Source organism: Myotis davidii, unplaced genomic scaffold, assembly GCF_000327345.1.
Source record: "Myotis davidii unplaced genomic scaffold, ASM32734v1 scaffold341, whole genome shotgun sequence".
Classification (NCBI taxonomy): domain Eukaryota; kingdom Metazoa; phylum Chordata; class Mammalia; order Chiroptera; family Vespertilionidae; genus Myotis; species Myotis davidii.
The window spans coordinates 627,170-643,671 of record NW_006291021.1 but is presented as its reverse complement, the minus strand read 5'-3'; the positions used below and the strand labels follow the sequence as shown (position 1 = coordinate 643,671).

The following is a 16,502-nucleotide window of genomic DNA, read 5'->3' as shown; positions in this document are numbered from 1 at the left end:
TCCTGGTCTAGGGTGGGGCCCTGATGGGTGGGGGCTTGTTGCAGTCACAGGAGCTTGTACCATAGGCACTTTTACACACACACACACGTGTCTAATATTTGTTTGCAGCCACCCCTACCCATTTTTGAAAGTTACTGTTGAAATTCTGATTCTCTTACAGGTGTCAAACAGAACTATACTAACTATGATTAGACTTTGCGTTTTCCATAGGGAAAAGACCGATGCAACACTCATTAAAAAACACAATGCAGTATTTCTTTGACTGCCCAAAGAATGCCAGACTGCAGCAAGCCACTGAGCTGTGACATCAGCTGTGGCTTGAATTGCAGCGCTGGGTCAGGAATTCCTGACCACATACCATTGTGCAGAGAGCAAAGCCTGGAGGTCCCCAAAGGGGGACTCATTGTTTTTTATTAATCCTACCTTGGAGAATATTTTTTCCATTGATTTTTTTTTCTTAGGAGAAGGGAGGGAGGGGGAGAGAAACATCGATGTGAGAGACACATTGATTGGTTGCCCCCTGTACATGCCCCAACTGGGGCCAGGATGGAACCTGCAACCCAGGCATGTGCCCTTGACAGGTAATCGAACCCGTGACCCTTCGTTTCGTGGGCGACTCTAACCACAGAGAAACACCAGCCAGGGCGAGGGCCCACATTTTAAGTCCTTGGGAATCCCGATGTCCTTTTGGTTCCTGCTGGTTGGTGTAATGCTCTGTTGGCAACAATGTCCAAAATCTGGATCGAAGGCCTTCTGTGATGATGGCCTTGGTTCCTCTTGGATTATGTCAGGGGTCAGGACCACTTCTCTGTTTGGTATCGCAGCCTCCTGGCTCACCAGCTTGTCATGAGCAAGCCCACCAAGTGATGTCTGAGAACTGAAAACCAACCACCAAAAGACCCATACAACAAAAACACCATGGCTGGCCTCTCAACAACTACCAGGAACTTTGTCCAACTTAATTCTGCTGTGCCCTGGCTCAGCTAGCACTGGTCTCAGGACCTCCCACTGGACATGGGTTGGGCCGCTACCAGCCCTTTTAAACTCAAATCCCTCAGCTTTGGCTGCTGCCCTGTGAAAAGGGATAGGGGTCAGTAAAGTCCAGAGGGGGGAGGGGCTCTGCCTCAGGTCACATAGGAATTGGGCCTTGAGCCTCCCTCCATCCACAACACGGTGGTCCTTGCAGACCTGTGGCCTGCCCCTCATTGTGGTCAGAAAGACACCCACCTCCCACTCTGGTCTGGGCTTGGCTCTATCCCAGGCCTGAACATTGCAGTGTCGGGAGCAGCACAATGGGTGCATGGGGCTGCCAATGACAGCACTGCTCTGTCCCTCCTGGCCCTGCCATTCGGCACAGTCAGGGTTACAGCTGGGGCCCCTCCCAGTCTCCAGAGCCACTGTCCCTTAGCAACAATCCTACCGGGCAGAACGCACTGCCAACACAGGACAAACCAGGCAGGAGCCAGTGGAGTGGCCATCTGAGGACTCCAGGACAGACAAGGCCAGGTGAGTGAGTAGGGGGCACCCAGCTTGTAGCCTGGCCAGCCGAGCAGGAAACCCACTTAACCTCTATCTCATCCAGCTGCCCAGAGAGCCTGAACCTAGCATGGATACAGTGGACGCCACTGTGGAGAGGCTCCGGGAACAGTGCCTGTCCCGAGGGGCCTCTGGCATCCAGGGCCTAGCCAGGTGAGCTGTCCCCTCACCTGTTCCTGACCACTTGGTCCCAGGGATCGGATCACTCTCCAATTGTGACCCTTGCCCCTAGGTTTTTCCGCCGCCTGGACCAGGACAGGAGCCGATCCCTGGATGCGAGGGAGCTTCAGCAGGGCTTGGCTGAGCTGGGGCTGGCGCTGGACATGGCTGAGGCAGAGGGTGTGTGCAGGCGATGGGACCGTGACGGCAGTGGGACGCTGGACCTGGAGGAGTTCCTGAGGGCACTCCGGGTAAGACTGGGCTGACTGGGGGCAGGTCCCTTCACCCAGCTGTCTGGCGGGGAGGGGGGTGTGTGTGTGCTGAGCTCTCAGTGGGATTGATTACCTGTGTCAGCAGACACCAGACACCCAGGAATTCATCACTAAGAGACTCAGGGATCCCCTGCGCTCTGCACTCTATGCCTGGAGGGGTTGGAATCTCTTAGTCATCACTTGCCTTCCTTCAGCCCCCCATGTCCCAGGCCCGGCAGGCGGTCATTGCAGCTGCATTCTCCAAGCTGGACCGCAGTGGGGATGGTGTGGTGACCGTGGATGACCTTCGGGGGGTGTATAGCTGCCACACCCACCCCAAGGTGCAGAGTGGGGAGTGGACTGAGGAGGAGGTGCTCCGCCGCTTCCTGGACAACTTTGATTCCTCTGAGAAGGATGGGCAGGTAGGTGCCTATGGGGTCTCCCTAGCTCCTCCTGCCCTAGATTTCCATTCCTACTTAGAACCTGTCTGCCCCCAGGTCACCCTGGCTGAATTCCAGGACTATTACAGTGGTGTGAGCGCTTCCATGGACACGGATGAGGAGTTTGTGGCCATGATGACCAGCGCCTGGCGACTGTGAGCAGCATGCACTCAGCTGGCACCACTGTAGCATAGGACTCCACCATGGCCCCCCCCCCCCCACCCAGTTTCCAGCTGGGCAGCCCCAGGGGTGGGGGCTGGAGGGGAGCAGGATTGAGGCTGCAGAACTGGTTGGACCAGGTTTGAGCCAACCCCCCCGCCCTCCGCGCCCGAATTAGGCCAAGGTAGATGCCCACCCCCACCCGTCACCCTGTTCTGCTCAGTTAATTCTTGACTCTGTTAGAATTCCCATCCTGTCTCTCCTTCATGGTTCCTGGGAAGCCAGGAGGCCCCTGGATGTGATATGGGTATGGGGAGGGAAGCAAATGGCTCTTCTATGAAGCTAGGCTCTGCACTGAAGTGGCAGGTGTTGGAAGGCATGGAGTGTGGGGAAGGGGCCCAGGGCAGCAGGCAGGCCAGGCTGCTGGAGGAGCCTTACCTTGGGAGGCAGAGGTCACTCCTGGCCAGGCCCTCGGGCTTCCTGAGGCCCCTGGGGCACACAGGAGGCCAGGGGTTTAGTTAAAAGTTTTAATGTAGTTCCCAAATACATTTCATATGACAATCTTACATAAATGTTCCAAAACACATGGGCATTATCTGGTTTTACTTGTCACTAGTTGGCTAAGGCTTAAAGCAGAGAAATGTAGCCAGATCTGCTGGGGGTGGGAGGAGGGGTGGTGAGGGAAGGGCTTTGGTGTCTTCCCATGGCTCAGGCTGCAAACAGTCAACCCAAGGTGTGGGTGGCACAGCTATGGAGACCAGGCCTTCTTCCTATGAGTGGGCTGGATAATTTCTTCTAAAATCCCCCGGGGCCCTGTGAACAGGGACCTTCTTTGCAAGGGGGGCGGCGCCCACCTGGGGTCTTGGCCTTCCCTGGGGTGGGCACAGCACTTGCTCCCGTGTGTGCTGCGAGTGTTGGGACAGCAGTCTGTAGTATGGAACCAGTCCCCTGCCACTCCTCAGAGGCCCTGCTTAGGGATCCCATCTACCTGTTATGGAGGCCCCTGGCCCTGGATGGTCTTGGGGATGGTGACATCCAGGGCTGGGCAAGGAATGGCCAACAGTAGAAAGCAGGTGTGTGCCTGGGTGTCTGATGGTGGGGACAAGCAATAGGGGAGGGGTGCTATGCATATCCCCTTCTTTGTCAGCTCCTGTGGGAAGCAGTGGCCTCACTGTCAGGTCCCCACTCTGGAAGGCACCCCATCCAATAAGGCCAGGTCTCCACACCAAGACACCACTCTCTGGGCAACGGGAATGGGTGAGAGGGGATCTAAGAAACCAGCCCCCTCACACCCTCCTAGATCCAGTGCCCCTTTTCTAGATAAGCTCTCTCTAGGTATGAGGCCTACCCTTCAACACCCCTTCATAGCTTGGAGGAGCCCCAGGTGGGGAACAAGTGGGAGCCTCAGAGCACCCCAAGCTCCCCAGTAAGGCCCCAGCACCACAAGCCATGACCATAGGGAGAACGAGGACATTGGAGCTGTGCCTGCTCAATACGCAGGAGCATCTTAATCTAAGAAACCAAAAAAAAAAAGCGCCTTGGGGTAAAAGAAACCTAAAAACATATACCCCAAATCAGAAGGTGGGGAAGGGGAGATAGAGATAGTCGTTAGCAGAATATCCAGCAGGGCCAGTGTTTACACTTGTGGGAGCAGACCTGGTAGCCTGGGCAGGTGGCAGAAACCCACAGGTATGGCGGCGGCATGAGAGGGGTGAAGAAACCAGGCATCCCAGTCCCAGTGAGAAGCCGTGACAAGTCTTAATGTGCCATTTCAATTCAAAGGAGGGAGGGAAGAAATGTTCTTTTTGTTTTGCTCATCAATATGATGAGGTCTCGTGTCCCAAACCACATTCAGGCAGCTCCCAAGTCTGCTTCTGAACGGGCCTTGCGGATCCGGACTGTGGCCAACCCAGCGGGGAGTGTGGTTCCCGGGGCCCGCACCTCGACGCAGCCGGAGAGGGGCGGGCGGGTGGGTGGACAGACGGACAAAGCAGCAGGCTCCTGGGTGGCCAGCTCCCGGCGCTATGTGCTCCCAGCTGTCTGCCCGTCCCCTTCGTTGTCAGCGCCTGTGGGAAGCAGTGGCCTCGCCATCAGGTCCCCACTCTGGAAGGCACCCCAGCCCCCGGGGTCAGGCTTCCACACCAAGATGTCACCCTTGGGCCAACGGCAATGGATGAGAGGGGATCTAGGAAACCAGCCCCCTTGCGCCCTCCAGGGCAGGGACTGCTGGCTCACCGCCTCCTGTGGCCCCTGACGGAGCTAGGACGTCGTCATCGTCACTGTCATCTTCATTGGATGGGGCCACACCAGGCTCGGGGGCAGGTGTTCTGGTCTCCTGTTCCTGCTCCACGCGGCTGCGCAGGGCCAGGATGCGGTGGTGCAGGGCAGCATATAGCTGGCCCGTGTCCTTGGAGCTGGCCTGGGGGAGGCAGAGGAAGTCCTGATTATGAGGCTTCATGGGGAAAGTGCTCCCTGGGCTCACAGCCCAAAGCTCCCACAGCCCAGGGCCCATCCCTCCAAATGCTCCCAGAGGCTGTGGTAGGGTCAGCCCTCAAGTGACAGTGGCTTTCCTGCATCTTTGTCAGGGGGATGGGGCCCACCTAGAGGCCTCCCTGCTCTCTAGGGCCATGCTCTCAGAGCAGTGCTGAGTGCGCCCACAGAGGGGCCCTCTCGATCCAGCCCTGTGGTGACCGCCAGCATGTGCCAAGAAGCTTCCCTCCTGTGGCAGCTCGGGGTTGCTGCCCTGGCCTGAGGGGGCTGTTTGGGTTTGGGCAGCCCGGCCTGTCAGGGGGCTGCTCACCGAGATCAGAAAGACCTTCACGCCCTGGTCCTCGGTATCCATGGCTGTGATGCGAATGCTCTTCTCACTGGCCTTGTCAATCTGCATCTGAGCCCACAGCTTGGTGTTGAGGATCAGCCGCAGGCTACCCTGGGTCCGCATCACTGCAACCAACAAGGCCACTCAGCCCTGGTTCCCACCCGCCGCCCAACAACCAGCTAGAACAGACACAACCTGGAAGGAAAGCAAACCCCAACGGTGAAATCCCACGACTCTCCCAAGGTCCGGGAAAGTCACCCACCTGTCCACTGAGCAACAGCCACACGTGCTGGGGCTGGCCTGGCACCACCACCTGGCTTCCTGGGCCCAGAACCACCAATGCCACTGGCGGGGTCAGAGGCCAGCGTGTGCCAGGATGGGGGCTTCCTTGGGGAAGGGGGTGATTAGGCAGAAGCAGGAGGAGAATGTAGGGAGGTAGGGCCAGATAGGGACATTTGTGGGCTGCACACAGGGGACGCTCACACTTTTTTATTTTTTAGTTTCAATTGTTTTAATCTCACCAACAATAACCTTTGAAAACAAAAGCACTTTTACATCCTTAATTAGGTAAACTGTGGTCTCCAAGTTTCTGCTTCTTGATTTAACTTTGTCCTTCGCCCCCACCACACACCCCTCCCTACTCTGCAAGGTTCTTCAGGTTCTGAGGCCACCTCTGCCCCGTGGCACTGTGGGCCTGGGCCCAGCGCTCCCTGAAGTTCACGCCAGCAGTGGGCTTCCCGGAGGGGCTTGTGTGCACCAGGTGGCTTGCGGGTCTCGCTCCCGGCCCACCCCCTGGACAATCCTGCCCCAGGCTGGCGCCCAGGGTGCAGAGCTGAAGAGAACTAGGGAGGCGCTTTCTGTTTAACTTTATTGCTAAAATAACAGCAAAGAAGTGACTTCACGAAGAAGCTTAGTGAAATTGTTGATACTCACACTTTGTGAAACATGTCACATAAAAGTCAAGACCTCTTCACTGTCCCCCACTCACAGGCCAAGTCCCTGGGGTTTCCTTAGAAAAAGGACTGAGGCTAACCTATGCTCAGAGCTTGCAATAGGAAGGAGATAAAGACAGAGTGAAGGAAGCATATGGCAAAGAAAAACTGGGCACAGACCTTTCCTCTCTGGACATACATGTGACACCCCCAGGTCTACCTGCAGCAGACCCAATGCCATAGTCAGCCTGCCCAATTTGTCAGAGCCCAGCCAGCCAGCCTGCCTAGCTCTCCCCATTAGAACAGGCCTGGTGAGGACTAAAAGGTGTCATCCCGTCCAGATGGCCACACAGGACGGGGAGCAGCTTGGGCCAAATTGGGGAGGTCTGTGGGGTCCTGGGTCTCAACTGACCAAATCTCCTTGTGTCCTCTAAGCCTGGCCTCGCAAGCCCAAAGTGTCCATCTTTGAGGCAGTGGAGCAGTTCAGATGGGCTCAGAGGGAAGGTCTGTGACAAGGTAAAAGGCTGTGTGGGGTGAAAGTAAGAGGATCTCAATGAGGGAGGGGAGGGCGTAATGCAACCATGCTGCCGCCTGAGGAGGTGGGTGATGAGCTGTGGGGCTGCAAATACTGTGCTCTCTCTGTCCACATACATTTGAACATTTCCCTAAGAAAAAATGAAAAAGGAATGGAGGGGACGTCCATGGGGGAAAAGAACGGTGCCCAAACAGAAGGACCCTTTTCCTCCCTGTTCCAGTCTCGGAGACAATTCTGAAAGGATGCAACGTAAGCTACTACTGGGTCATGAACAGCTGTTTCTGTAAAGGCTGGAGGGCAATTTTTGTGTGGGAAGACAACAAAAAAGTGAACATACATATTTCACAACATAGACAAATGAAATGCTGATTCTCTTCAAACATGCATATATGTATGTGTATACACCCCCTCAATCCATTTTTGTAATCAACATACTTCTGGGAATAAGAGTCATGTGTAGACAGCCCAGGACCACCATTTATGATACTCAGAAAAATTAGGGACAAACTACATGTCCATCAATAGGGAAATGGTGACATACATTCATTTTTCAACAGAATATATTAGCTTTCCCAAAGTCATGTTTTTAAGGAAAATTTAATGACACAGGAACATGTTCGCAAAATAGTGAGTGAAAAGAACAGAATATAAAATTGCCCCATTTCCTTAAGAAAAAACCCACAGAACAGGCGTGGACTAACATGTTATTAGCAGAGATTTCTCTTTATCAAGAGACTGCAGTTTTTCCATCCTACCATAAAACAACTGACACTTTCATGATCAGAAAACAAGTTTAAAAATTGCTAAATGCTTTTATCTCACTTTCACACTCAGAAAGAGGGAAGTCATGGAAGGGCTGGCAGCTGGATCCTCCGGGTCAGGCCTCAGGGTGTGGGTACCTGGGCTCTCCCGTGAGGACCTGCTCCCCTGCTCCTTGGGTCAAGGGGCCAAGCTGGGACCTTGCCCTTTACTGCCTTGGGAACTCTGCACCGATCCAGGCCCTCCCACAGCTCACCTAGTCGGGACTGTAATGTCCCATCGTCAGCCGATGCCATGTCGTTGAGTCTCAGCAGTCCCCGGCCTCTCTCCACCCACGACTGCGAGGTCTTGTCAAAGACAAACAGCTTACACTGGATCTGGAACATAGGGCAGCCCTCTGGGTGAGCAAGGGACCCTAGCTGGGTAGATGCCACTATGGGGGGGGGGGAGCGGGGAATACCTGGGAGCCTCCATTTAATTCTCATGTACTACCAGGGTCAACAAACTACGGGCCCACATCTGACCTTTGGCCAGTTTTCTATTCTGCCTTCAAACTAAAGTGGATTTTATACATTTAGAGGGATATTTAAAAAATTAAGGAAATGAAAATCAAAACCATGAGATATCACTTCATACCCACTAGGATGACTACAACCAAAAAGACAGATAGTAACAGGCACTGGAGAGGATGTGGAGAAACCAGAAGCCTCATACAGTTCCTCAAAATACTAAATATGGCCCTGGGGCAGTGTGGCTCAGTTGGCTGGAACATCATTCCGTACACTGAAAGGTCATGGGTTTGATTCCTGGTCAGGGCACATGACTAGGTTGCGGGCTTGATCCCCAGTTGGGGTGCGTGCAGGAGGCAACCTTCTTTCTCACATTGATATTTCTCTCTCCCTCTTCCTTTCCTTCTCTCTAAAAAAAAAAATCAATGAAAAATTTCCTTGGATGAGGATTAAAAAAAAGGTTGCCCTGGCTAGTGTGGCTCAGTTGGTTGAGAATTGTCCCATGCACTGAGAAGTCGCTGGTTCTATTCCCTATCAGCGCACATGCCCAGGTTGTGGGCTTGATCCCCAGTAGGGGGCATGTTGGAGGCAGCCTATAGATGGTTCTCTCTCATCGATGTTTTTCTCATATTTAAAAACACAGAAAAAAAAGTTAAACATGCCGAAACCGGTTTGGCTCAGTGGATGGAGCGTCGGCCTGCGGACTGAAAGGTCCCAGGTTCGATTCCGGTCAGGGGCATGTGCCTTGGTTGCGGGCACATCCCCAGTGGGGAGTGTGCAGGAGGCGGCTGGTCGATGTTTCTCTCTTATCGATGTTTCTAACTATCTCTCTCCTTTCCTCTCTGTAAAAACTCAATAAAATATATTAAAAAAACAAAAGAAGTTAAACATGAAGTGACTACATGGTCCAGCAATGCCACTTCTAAGTATCCACCCAAGAGGAATGAAATAGGTTTTCACACAAGAACTTGCACACAAATGTTCATAGCAGCAGAATGCTATAAGAGTTAAAAAGTGGAAACTACCTAAATGTCCTTCAACACAATGGAATATTATTGAGCTATGAAAAGGAGTGAAGCACTGACACACACTATAACATGGATGGACCTTGAATACATGATGCTCAGTGAGAGCAGCCAGACACAAAAGGCCACAAAGTATGTGATTTCATTTATGTGAAATGTCCAGTATAGGCAACTCCACGGAGACTGGAAGTGGATTCGTGATTGCCTGGGGTGAGGGAGAGGAATGGGGGGTGACTGCTAATGGGCACAAAGTTTCTTTTTGGAGGACAAAAAGCTTCTAAATTAGATAATAGTGACAGTTGCACATCTGTGTCAATATACTAAACACCACCAAATTGTATGCTTTAAAAGGGTAAATTTCTTTGTGTGTGCACTACATCTCAATAAAGCTGTTATATATTAAAAAAGGCTATCAACAGGGACCATAAGTGATTCTTTACAGAAAAAGTTTGCAGATCATCATGTTAATATTTCTTAACATAGAGAGATTAAAAAAACAAAGTTGAGTGGGGAAAGAGAAAGAAGTACCACTAAAACCTGCATTAAAACCCTCTCTATACTATATATGTATAGTTTATAGACGCATACATATGTGTGAAAAGCAGATGAACAGGCACAGAGACCTGGACATGTTGCCCCAGACTAGGAAGGAAAATGCTGACAGGGAAAGGGTAGGGTGAAGTTCGGGCTGCATCTGTGATTTTTTCCCCTCTAATAAAACAAGACAAGGTGCCAGTGTGACAAAATAACTACAGCTATAACTCTGGATAGTAAGAAAAGTTACAGCAGTCGTGTAATTCCCTAAACCAGTGGTCAGCAAACTGCGGCTCGCGAGCCACATGTGGCTCGCGAGCTGCAGTTTGCCGACCACTGCCCTAAACTACGAGAATGTTTCAAAACAGAATTCTTTCGTTGTAAAACAAAGCAACATAAGAAGACTCTTAGAGTTGGTTAAACTTTCAACAAAAGCCCCACCAACAAGATCCTAAAGGTGCTACTCAGGCCTCTCTGTCACTTCCAGGGGAAGTCTCTCCCTGATGTGCTTGGAGAATGTGGGTTGACCCCTTGGGGGCTGGACCCTCAAATGCACAAAGAAACTTCAGGCCATCACATTCCACCTAAGGGCCAAGAGGCCCACCTTACCTGTAACACGTTGCTCTCTGCCTCCTCCCCGGTGATAACTTCCACTTTTTCCAACAAACACTTCCGCGCTGTTGCCTTGGTGTAGGCAGCTGCCGATTCGGCCAGGGACTCTGCAATGTTATTAGCTAAATGACACTGACTACTATTTACTAGGTTGGGGGAGAGTGTACTGCACAGGAGGCAAAGGGTTGGCTTGGTCTCAAGGGTACCAGCTACCCATGAGACATGGAGTGGACCCCAAAATATGCCAAGTAGTTCAGCCTCGGGATCTGTAAGGGAGGCCGGCTGGGAGCTGCTGGCATGGCTATGGGTTTCCCATTTCCCATTCAGTAGGGGGCAGACCTCGAAGAGGGCATGGCAGAAAACTGCCTCTGCTGCTTCAGGGTGTGAAGGGAGAGGGCTACAACCATCTCAACCACTCTATCCCCAAGTCACCCTATAGCACCACGGGCCTGGGCCTAACTGTTTATAGATGAACATGTCCCCTTTTTGTTCACTGAAAACCAGTGCCCATGGCTTTCTGGCTCTATCCCAGTGGCTGGTTCATGAGGTTATTACTGCTATGTTGAGTTGATCCCCACATCCCCCACTGGCTGGTGCGTGGATGGACAGTGTCCTCTCACTTGGTACCCCCTCCTATGAGGCAATAGTGTTGCGATGTACCTTTCTCAGGGGTGGCCTCCTGGGATGAAGACTCGGACCCAGACTCGACAGCTGAGTTCTCCCTGTTGGCATCTGAAGTGACCTCATTTAATTTGGGTGGACTCTGCAGGGAAACAAAGGCACATGGGAAAGGCATTTGGGCGATCCTGGTGGGTCAACCACTATGGAACAGTAAGTCCCTTGGCCCAGCAGCAGCTCTCAGAACTTCCCTGCTGGGTAGAGGGCTGCTTTCTGCCCACAGCTCCTCCTCTGCAGCTTTGGGGACCCTCCCAGACCTGGCAGACAGACTTCATAGCCCTTCCCCACGGGCTATGTCCCAGCCATACTCACCACACCCCCATCCCCAAAACCACACAACAATCTTCAAGCATCATTTGGTGTTAAAACCTAACACAAAAGGGGCATCATGCATGAACTGCCCTTGGAGCCCCCCAATGGGGCCGCTCATGGCACTGCCGGGAGGCGTGTGCCACCAGCTGACATTACTTTGGGCTGCAGAGTTCACCTCTGTGTGAGGCAGTTCTTTGACTATTTCATTTTAGCAGGAAATGGACAGTACTAATGCTTGAGAAAAAAGCAGAGGGCTTTTTAATGTAATGTATTCTGAGACAAACATGGACAGAATTGGTTGGACCCAAAACAGCTCTGTGGCCACACTGACAATGGACACAGAGCGGCTGTGCCCTTTGATCAGGGGAAAAAAAGGGATGAAGAAAGGAAGCATGTAAACAATTCCAGAACCCAACCTTGGCTGTGATGTGTCGGGAGTACATGGGACACAGGGTCTCTCTGAGGCCACCACACCTGTACCCACCACCCCCCTCTTTGTGCCGCAGCCTCACTGACAGGTGTGAGGACCATCGTTGGCTCCAGAAGTGGCTCTGGGGGGCCCCAGCAGCATGCGGCTAAGGACTGGTCTGATGGCTGTACCTGTAGCCAGACTTCACCAGGAAAGCATGGCCTGTGCCTCAGGAAACCTTAGAGAGGAAAGACTGGAAATGGAACACTGGCTCCTGGAGAGCTAATAACCCTGCCTCTGACTTTAAGCTGAGTCTTCTTTCTTACTTGCAACTGAAATCATCTGAATTTTCCAAGAGACAACGCGGCAGCCACACTCACATCCCTTTGACCTGGGCTGGGGAGTTCTAAAAACCTTCTGGGCCCCAGGAAGAACAGTCCCCATAGGGGCCACTCACCAATACGCGCTCGCTCATGTTCTGGCCAAATACAAATTTGTTGCTGGTGGCATCGGCACTATTGGTCGAGTTCTCTAAACTGAAGAGAAGATGGACTGTGAATTCAGGGGCAGAACCTGGTGGGTAACAAGAGGCAGCTGAGCTGCCATCGGCCCACTGGGTTCTGTTCTGGGCACAAGGTCCTGGTGATAGAAGTCACTCTGAGAGCTGGGCTGGACAACCCCACAGAACTCAGGTCCTGCCTCAAAGTTGTCCATCAAAGTCCACTGTCCTGGCCCTTCCACAGCTGTGCCAAGTGGGAAAGAAGGAAGGGACTAGGGAGCAACTGGAATTCTGGAGGATTCTGCTCCCTCCCCTCCATCCTGCCCCCCAGGGAAGGACCAGGCTGGCTCCTGGTCTGGGTTCTGCCTCCTCTCTGGGCCACAGACAAGGTGGATGAGTGACCTGAGCGCCTCTGGGTTGGACACAGGGCCTCACACACATACCTGGAGCTGATATATTGAAGAAAATAGTTGGTCGCAGTTGGCGTTTCTGAACTGGGGTGTCCGGCATTTTCCATGTCAGCTGCTTCAGTGTTTTCATTTATTAACTGGGAAATAGAAACACTATACTCAGAGCACACACATTCTGGACCTCTACAGCTTGGCCTGGCTGCACAATCCCTCCGCCGTGTGGCACAGCTCAACATGCAAATCCTACCAATGTGCATGCAGGGGTTTGTGAGTGAGCACTGAGTGCTGGCGCTGTAATCAATTCCAGAACTTTTTGCTTTTAACAGTTAAGGTACAAAAACAATTCATAAAATGTTAGTGGACTTTTTCTACCTTGTTTAAAAAAAATAAAATAAAAAATGCACTCAGGTTGGCATCTAGTTAGCATTTTCATCACTTCTGTTCAGAGATCACAGAACACTTATAAATCTGGTGTTTTAAGGGGTTTATTAAGAACATAAAGCACTGTTGTTTGAGGGCTTCATTGATGCCAGCTGCCCTGTCTGCTCCATCATATATGTGACCTAACGCACTACTCCTGGGTACCCTGAGGGGTGGAAGGACGGACTTGGTCCTGTGAGCGAGGAAGCTGGAGCTCAGAGGAGCTAGGAGACCATGGCCTGGAGTCACCCTCTGTGGAGAAGGTGGGATGTGACCAAGACCTCAGAGACCACATGAGACCTGGGTCTCTAGGAGACACTGCCCCTGCCCCCATGTCAATGTAGCATTGCCCTGAACTTGAGGAGCAGACTCAACTAGATGGATGGCCAGACACCGCCCCCAGGGCTGGTAGATTTCAAGGCTGTTCCTTCACTTTCCTCTTCCTGGAGGGAGCAGTCCCCAAGGAACGCATTATTTGGCTAAAGTCATGTGACATCAACACTTATTTTTGTCTCGTAGGGCATCTGGGCTTCTCTTGGACAGTGACACCACAGGAGAACACAGGTGGCATGTTTTCTATGTGGTGACTTTTGTTTCCTATTTCCGAGTCTCTCATCCTCAGCATCATTGACACTGGGGCTGGATCGTCCTGGGCACTGTGGGGTATTGAGCAGCATCCCCGGCCCCTACCCACTCGATGCCAGGAGTACCTACGCCCTAGTGTGACAACCACAGATGTCCCCAGACATGGCCACTGACACTGCCTCTCAGTCCTCTAAAGGAGATTCCTGCCAGGTGAGCTGCTGGAAATGGCACAGAAGAACATTCCGTATCTGTGGCTGCAAAATGTAGTGCTGCTCACTCTAGTCTTTCTGGAGTGCTCGCACAGAGAATGCAGAGCTGAGACCCCTGCCACTGGCAGATGCCCCCACCCCAACTCAGTCCCCAGACTGGACCCACCTGCCTGCGGGCAGGACCCACCCGAGGTGGCAGATAGTGTTGCTCCTGTGGGAGAGAGAACAATCTTTCCACCTGCCCTACTTTTGAAAATAAGATGATGGTTCTGTCGGGATCAATCTGGTCCCGTGGGGAACATTCAGCACTACTTGGGGGCATGTGTGGTTGTCACAACGGAGCGGGTATCTAGAAGGTGGGGACCAGGGATGCTGCTCAACAACCCACAGTGGTGAGCAACCCACAGGGATGCTTCCAACAACTAAACACAATCTGGTCTGAATGCTGCTAGCGTTGAGATAAAAAACCCTGAAGAAAACAAAAACCTCGCACTGGTTGTCCCTTTGTCCCCTGTAGCCAGGAGCCACCGCTGAGTCCCACTGAGGATGGAGGGATGGCAGGCAGCCTGGCTGAGCAGCAGAGTATGGGAAACATGCACAACAAGCAGCTGCCGGCCGTGCTGAGAGTCACAGGACCACTTCACAACACAGCCTCTGTGTCTGCCCCACCCTTCAGAAACAATTCCTGTTCTCGAACCTGACGGGAGGCATACAGAGATCAATCCCTGAGTTCAACGGTTCCCCCAGCCCCCTGAGTACATACCTTAACTCTGTCCCTCAAGTTCTGCCCAAATACAAACGCTTGCTGTGCAACTTGCTCTTTTTTCTCACAGCTGTCCTCCTCAGAAGTACTGCTAGACTCATTTTTCTGGGGCTCTTTCTCCTAGTTAAACAGAACAACGACAACTGAAAAGAAGGGACACATTAGCCCTGATGAGCAAGCTGAATCATCTTATAGCATAATGGCATGTCCCTTGACGAGGGTCCCTGGGCTGAGGAACATCTGAGGAGGGGCTAGAACCAATTGGAAGAGTGAGGCAGCCAGGAACATGGGGAGGACAGGACAGTGGGGTCACTTTTGGTCTGCCTCTGGTGCAGAGATGTGCAGCTGACTGCCCTGAGACCCAACTACCAAAGTTCCATGAAGCATATGTTACAAAAACAATTTCTATTTCCAATTCCATGAAGTGGGTTGAAGGTGGGGGGACCTCATAGATGTTTCAAAATAGAATTGTAGATGATCATTTTCACCATTTAAGCCTGAACACCTATGGGGGGTGAGGGTAAGGGTGAGGGAGGCAGAGGATAGAGAACCTCTGGCAGCAACTTATCTGCTGAAGTGGCCGAGGGCAAAGGCACACAGACGCAGTTTGGCTTGTGTCTGAGGCAGGGTGCAGTATTGCAATTTGGATTCCAAATCTGTCTCTGTCAACCCCAAGAGCAGGTGCTTCATGAAATGCCCGTTTCCCAGCTGCTCTGCAGCACTACTGGAAAACAGATGCTTCTGGCCTATATAATTCCAGAACTATAAAGGATGTCTTTTAAAAACAAACAATTTCTGAGCTGACTCCCCAGGCATTTAAAAGAGCACACGTGTACGAATCCCCAGAGTCGCTGGGGTATGAAAACAGGGAGGGAAGACATTTGTTCCCACAAAATGGTGCAAGGATCTCATTAATGAAAGCCATCCCTCCGGTCCCAGTGGCTCCCCAAGGCTAAAAGGTTAGTGTGCCAACTAGCAGAAACGCTGCCCCAGGACATGTGGAAATGACATGCTGGATTCGGGCAACACAGGACTCTATAGCAGAGCTTTGCTCACAGCATCTTTCTCTCAGAACCATGAAGACACCCCTCCCCTCTCTTGGCGTTCGTCAGCACTGATACTGCTGAGCAAACCCAGAAAGCTTGAACACAGAACAAACTGGCACTGCTCAGAGCAGGTAATAGGCTATGTGCTCGGCAAAGCCTGAGAAGTCTCCTGTGAGGTGTGCTCCCTGCCCTGGCAAGACGAACCTCAGGTGCTGGCGCCTCATCAGGCGGACTTCTCTGTGTGGGGTTGTCAGGCGATGTCGATGTCGCTGTTCCTGTGCAGTCTGCTGGGATGCTGAGCCCATTGGTGCCGCTGCTTGGAACTGTGGGGACAAACCAACAGAGTGAGAATCGTGGAGTTAGTGCTAGACCACCTCTAATGCTTTCTTCTGCCACCATTTGGTCCAACAGTATATAATTTCTCCTTTTATAAGAAAGGGTCTAGTAGCTCTACTAAAAGCAACAAACTCTTAGATTAAAAAAACAAATATTGGGGGAACAATTATGAGTTTTACAAAACAAGTTTTACAAATGATATCTTCATTCTATGCATTTTTCCTTTAAATAGCTGAGATTACATGACACGCACAACTTCAAATCTAGCTTTGACTGTTGAGTATTACATAAAAAACTTCCCATGTAATTAAAAATTCTTCAGAAATGTTACTATTTCCCTCATGTGGGATGTTGCGTGGCTTCTGATAAAGAATTCTCTTTTTGGGAAAGATCAAGAGGAAGACAAGAGCTCATTCACATGAAGAAAATTAAAGATTAACTGAAAACCACTGCCTATGTGGATGTAATGAAAATATGGTTTAAGAGTCATGTCTCAAGGTTTGCAAGTAAAATGAAAACATGTGAAAGTTACCCTTTGAGTTTCTGAGACTGCAGGTGAGTTCTGC

General features: G+C 51.7%; 2 protein-coding genes across 14 annotated transcripts in view; one reads left to right on the top strand and one right to left on the bottom strand.

Annotated features, from left to right (window-relative positions):
* Positions 1-527: 527 nt before the first annotated feature.
* On the top strand, positions 528-3,131 carry CAPS (calcyphosine). 3 transcript variants are annotated; one of them, XM_006764233.2, is made up of 4 exons: positions 528-1,506; positions 1,583-1,689; positions 1,769-1,946; positions 2,162-3,131. In XM_006764233.2, the coding sequence occupies exons 2-4, from the start codon at positions 1,607-1,609 to the stop codon at positions 2,543-2,545; spliced, it is 645 nt and encodes a 214-aa protein (XP_006764296.1). In that variant the 5' UTR covers positions 528-1,506; positions 1,583-1,606; the 3' UTR covers positions 2,546-3,131. The 3 variants fall into 3 exon arrangements, with proteins under 3 accessions (XP_006764296.1, XP_015419779.1, XP_015419778.1); XM_015564293.1 differs by having other exon boundaries at positions 528-1,689; positions 2,162-2,368; positions 2,444-3,131; XM_015564292.1 differs by having other exon boundaries at positions 528-1,689.
* Positions 3,132-4,278: 1,147 nt separating this feature from the next.
* The window catches only part of RANBP3 (RAN binding protein 3), a 71,389-nt gene continuing 59,165 nt past the window's right edge, over positions 4,279-16,502 (bottom strand). For 10 of the 11 annotated variants that reach the window (XM_015564287.1, XM_006764236.2, XM_015564286.1 and 7 more), the window contains 10 exons: positions 15,805-15,923; positions 14,555-14,674; positions 12,611-12,714; positions 12,126-12,204; positions 10,930-11,032; positions 10,267-10,376; positions 7,846-7,966; positions 5,346-5,488; positions 4,781-4,964; positions 4,279-4,611 (listed from right to left, as the gene is read on the bottom strand). In XM_015564287.1, the coding sequence (XP_015419773.1) occupies positions 4,568-4,611; positions 4,781-4,964; positions 5,346-5,488; positions 7,846-7,966; positions 10,267-10,376; positions 10,930-11,032; positions 12,126-12,204; positions 12,611-12,714; positions 14,555-14,674; positions 15,805-15,923 (1,127 nt within the window). In that variant the 3' untranslated portion in view covers positions 4,279-4,567. Of the gene's footprint in view, positions 4,612-4,780; positions 4,965-5,345; positions 5,489-5,516; positions 6,802-7,845; positions 7,967-10,266; positions 10,377-10,929; positions 11,033-12,125; positions 12,205-12,610; positions 12,715-14,554; positions 14,675-15,804; positions 15,924-16,502 lie in introns of those variants that run through there. The other variant, XM_015564291.1, reaches the window with a different exon arrangement.

Bases quoted from the DNA above. Each gene is read 5' to 3' on its own strand.
- CAPS (XM_006764233.2), top strand. From the start codon at position 1,607: ATGGATACAGTGGACGCCACTGTGGAGAGGCTCCGGGAACAGTGCCTG. The intron at 1,690-1,768 runs GTGAGCTGTCCC...CCTTGCCCCTAG, and splicing joins GGCATCCAGGGCCTAGCCAG to GTTTTTCCGCCGCCTGGACC. The intron at 1,947-2,161 runs GTAAGACTGGGC...GCCTTCCTTCAG, and splicing joins AGTTCCTGAGGGCACTCCGG to CCCCCCATGTCCCAGGCCCG.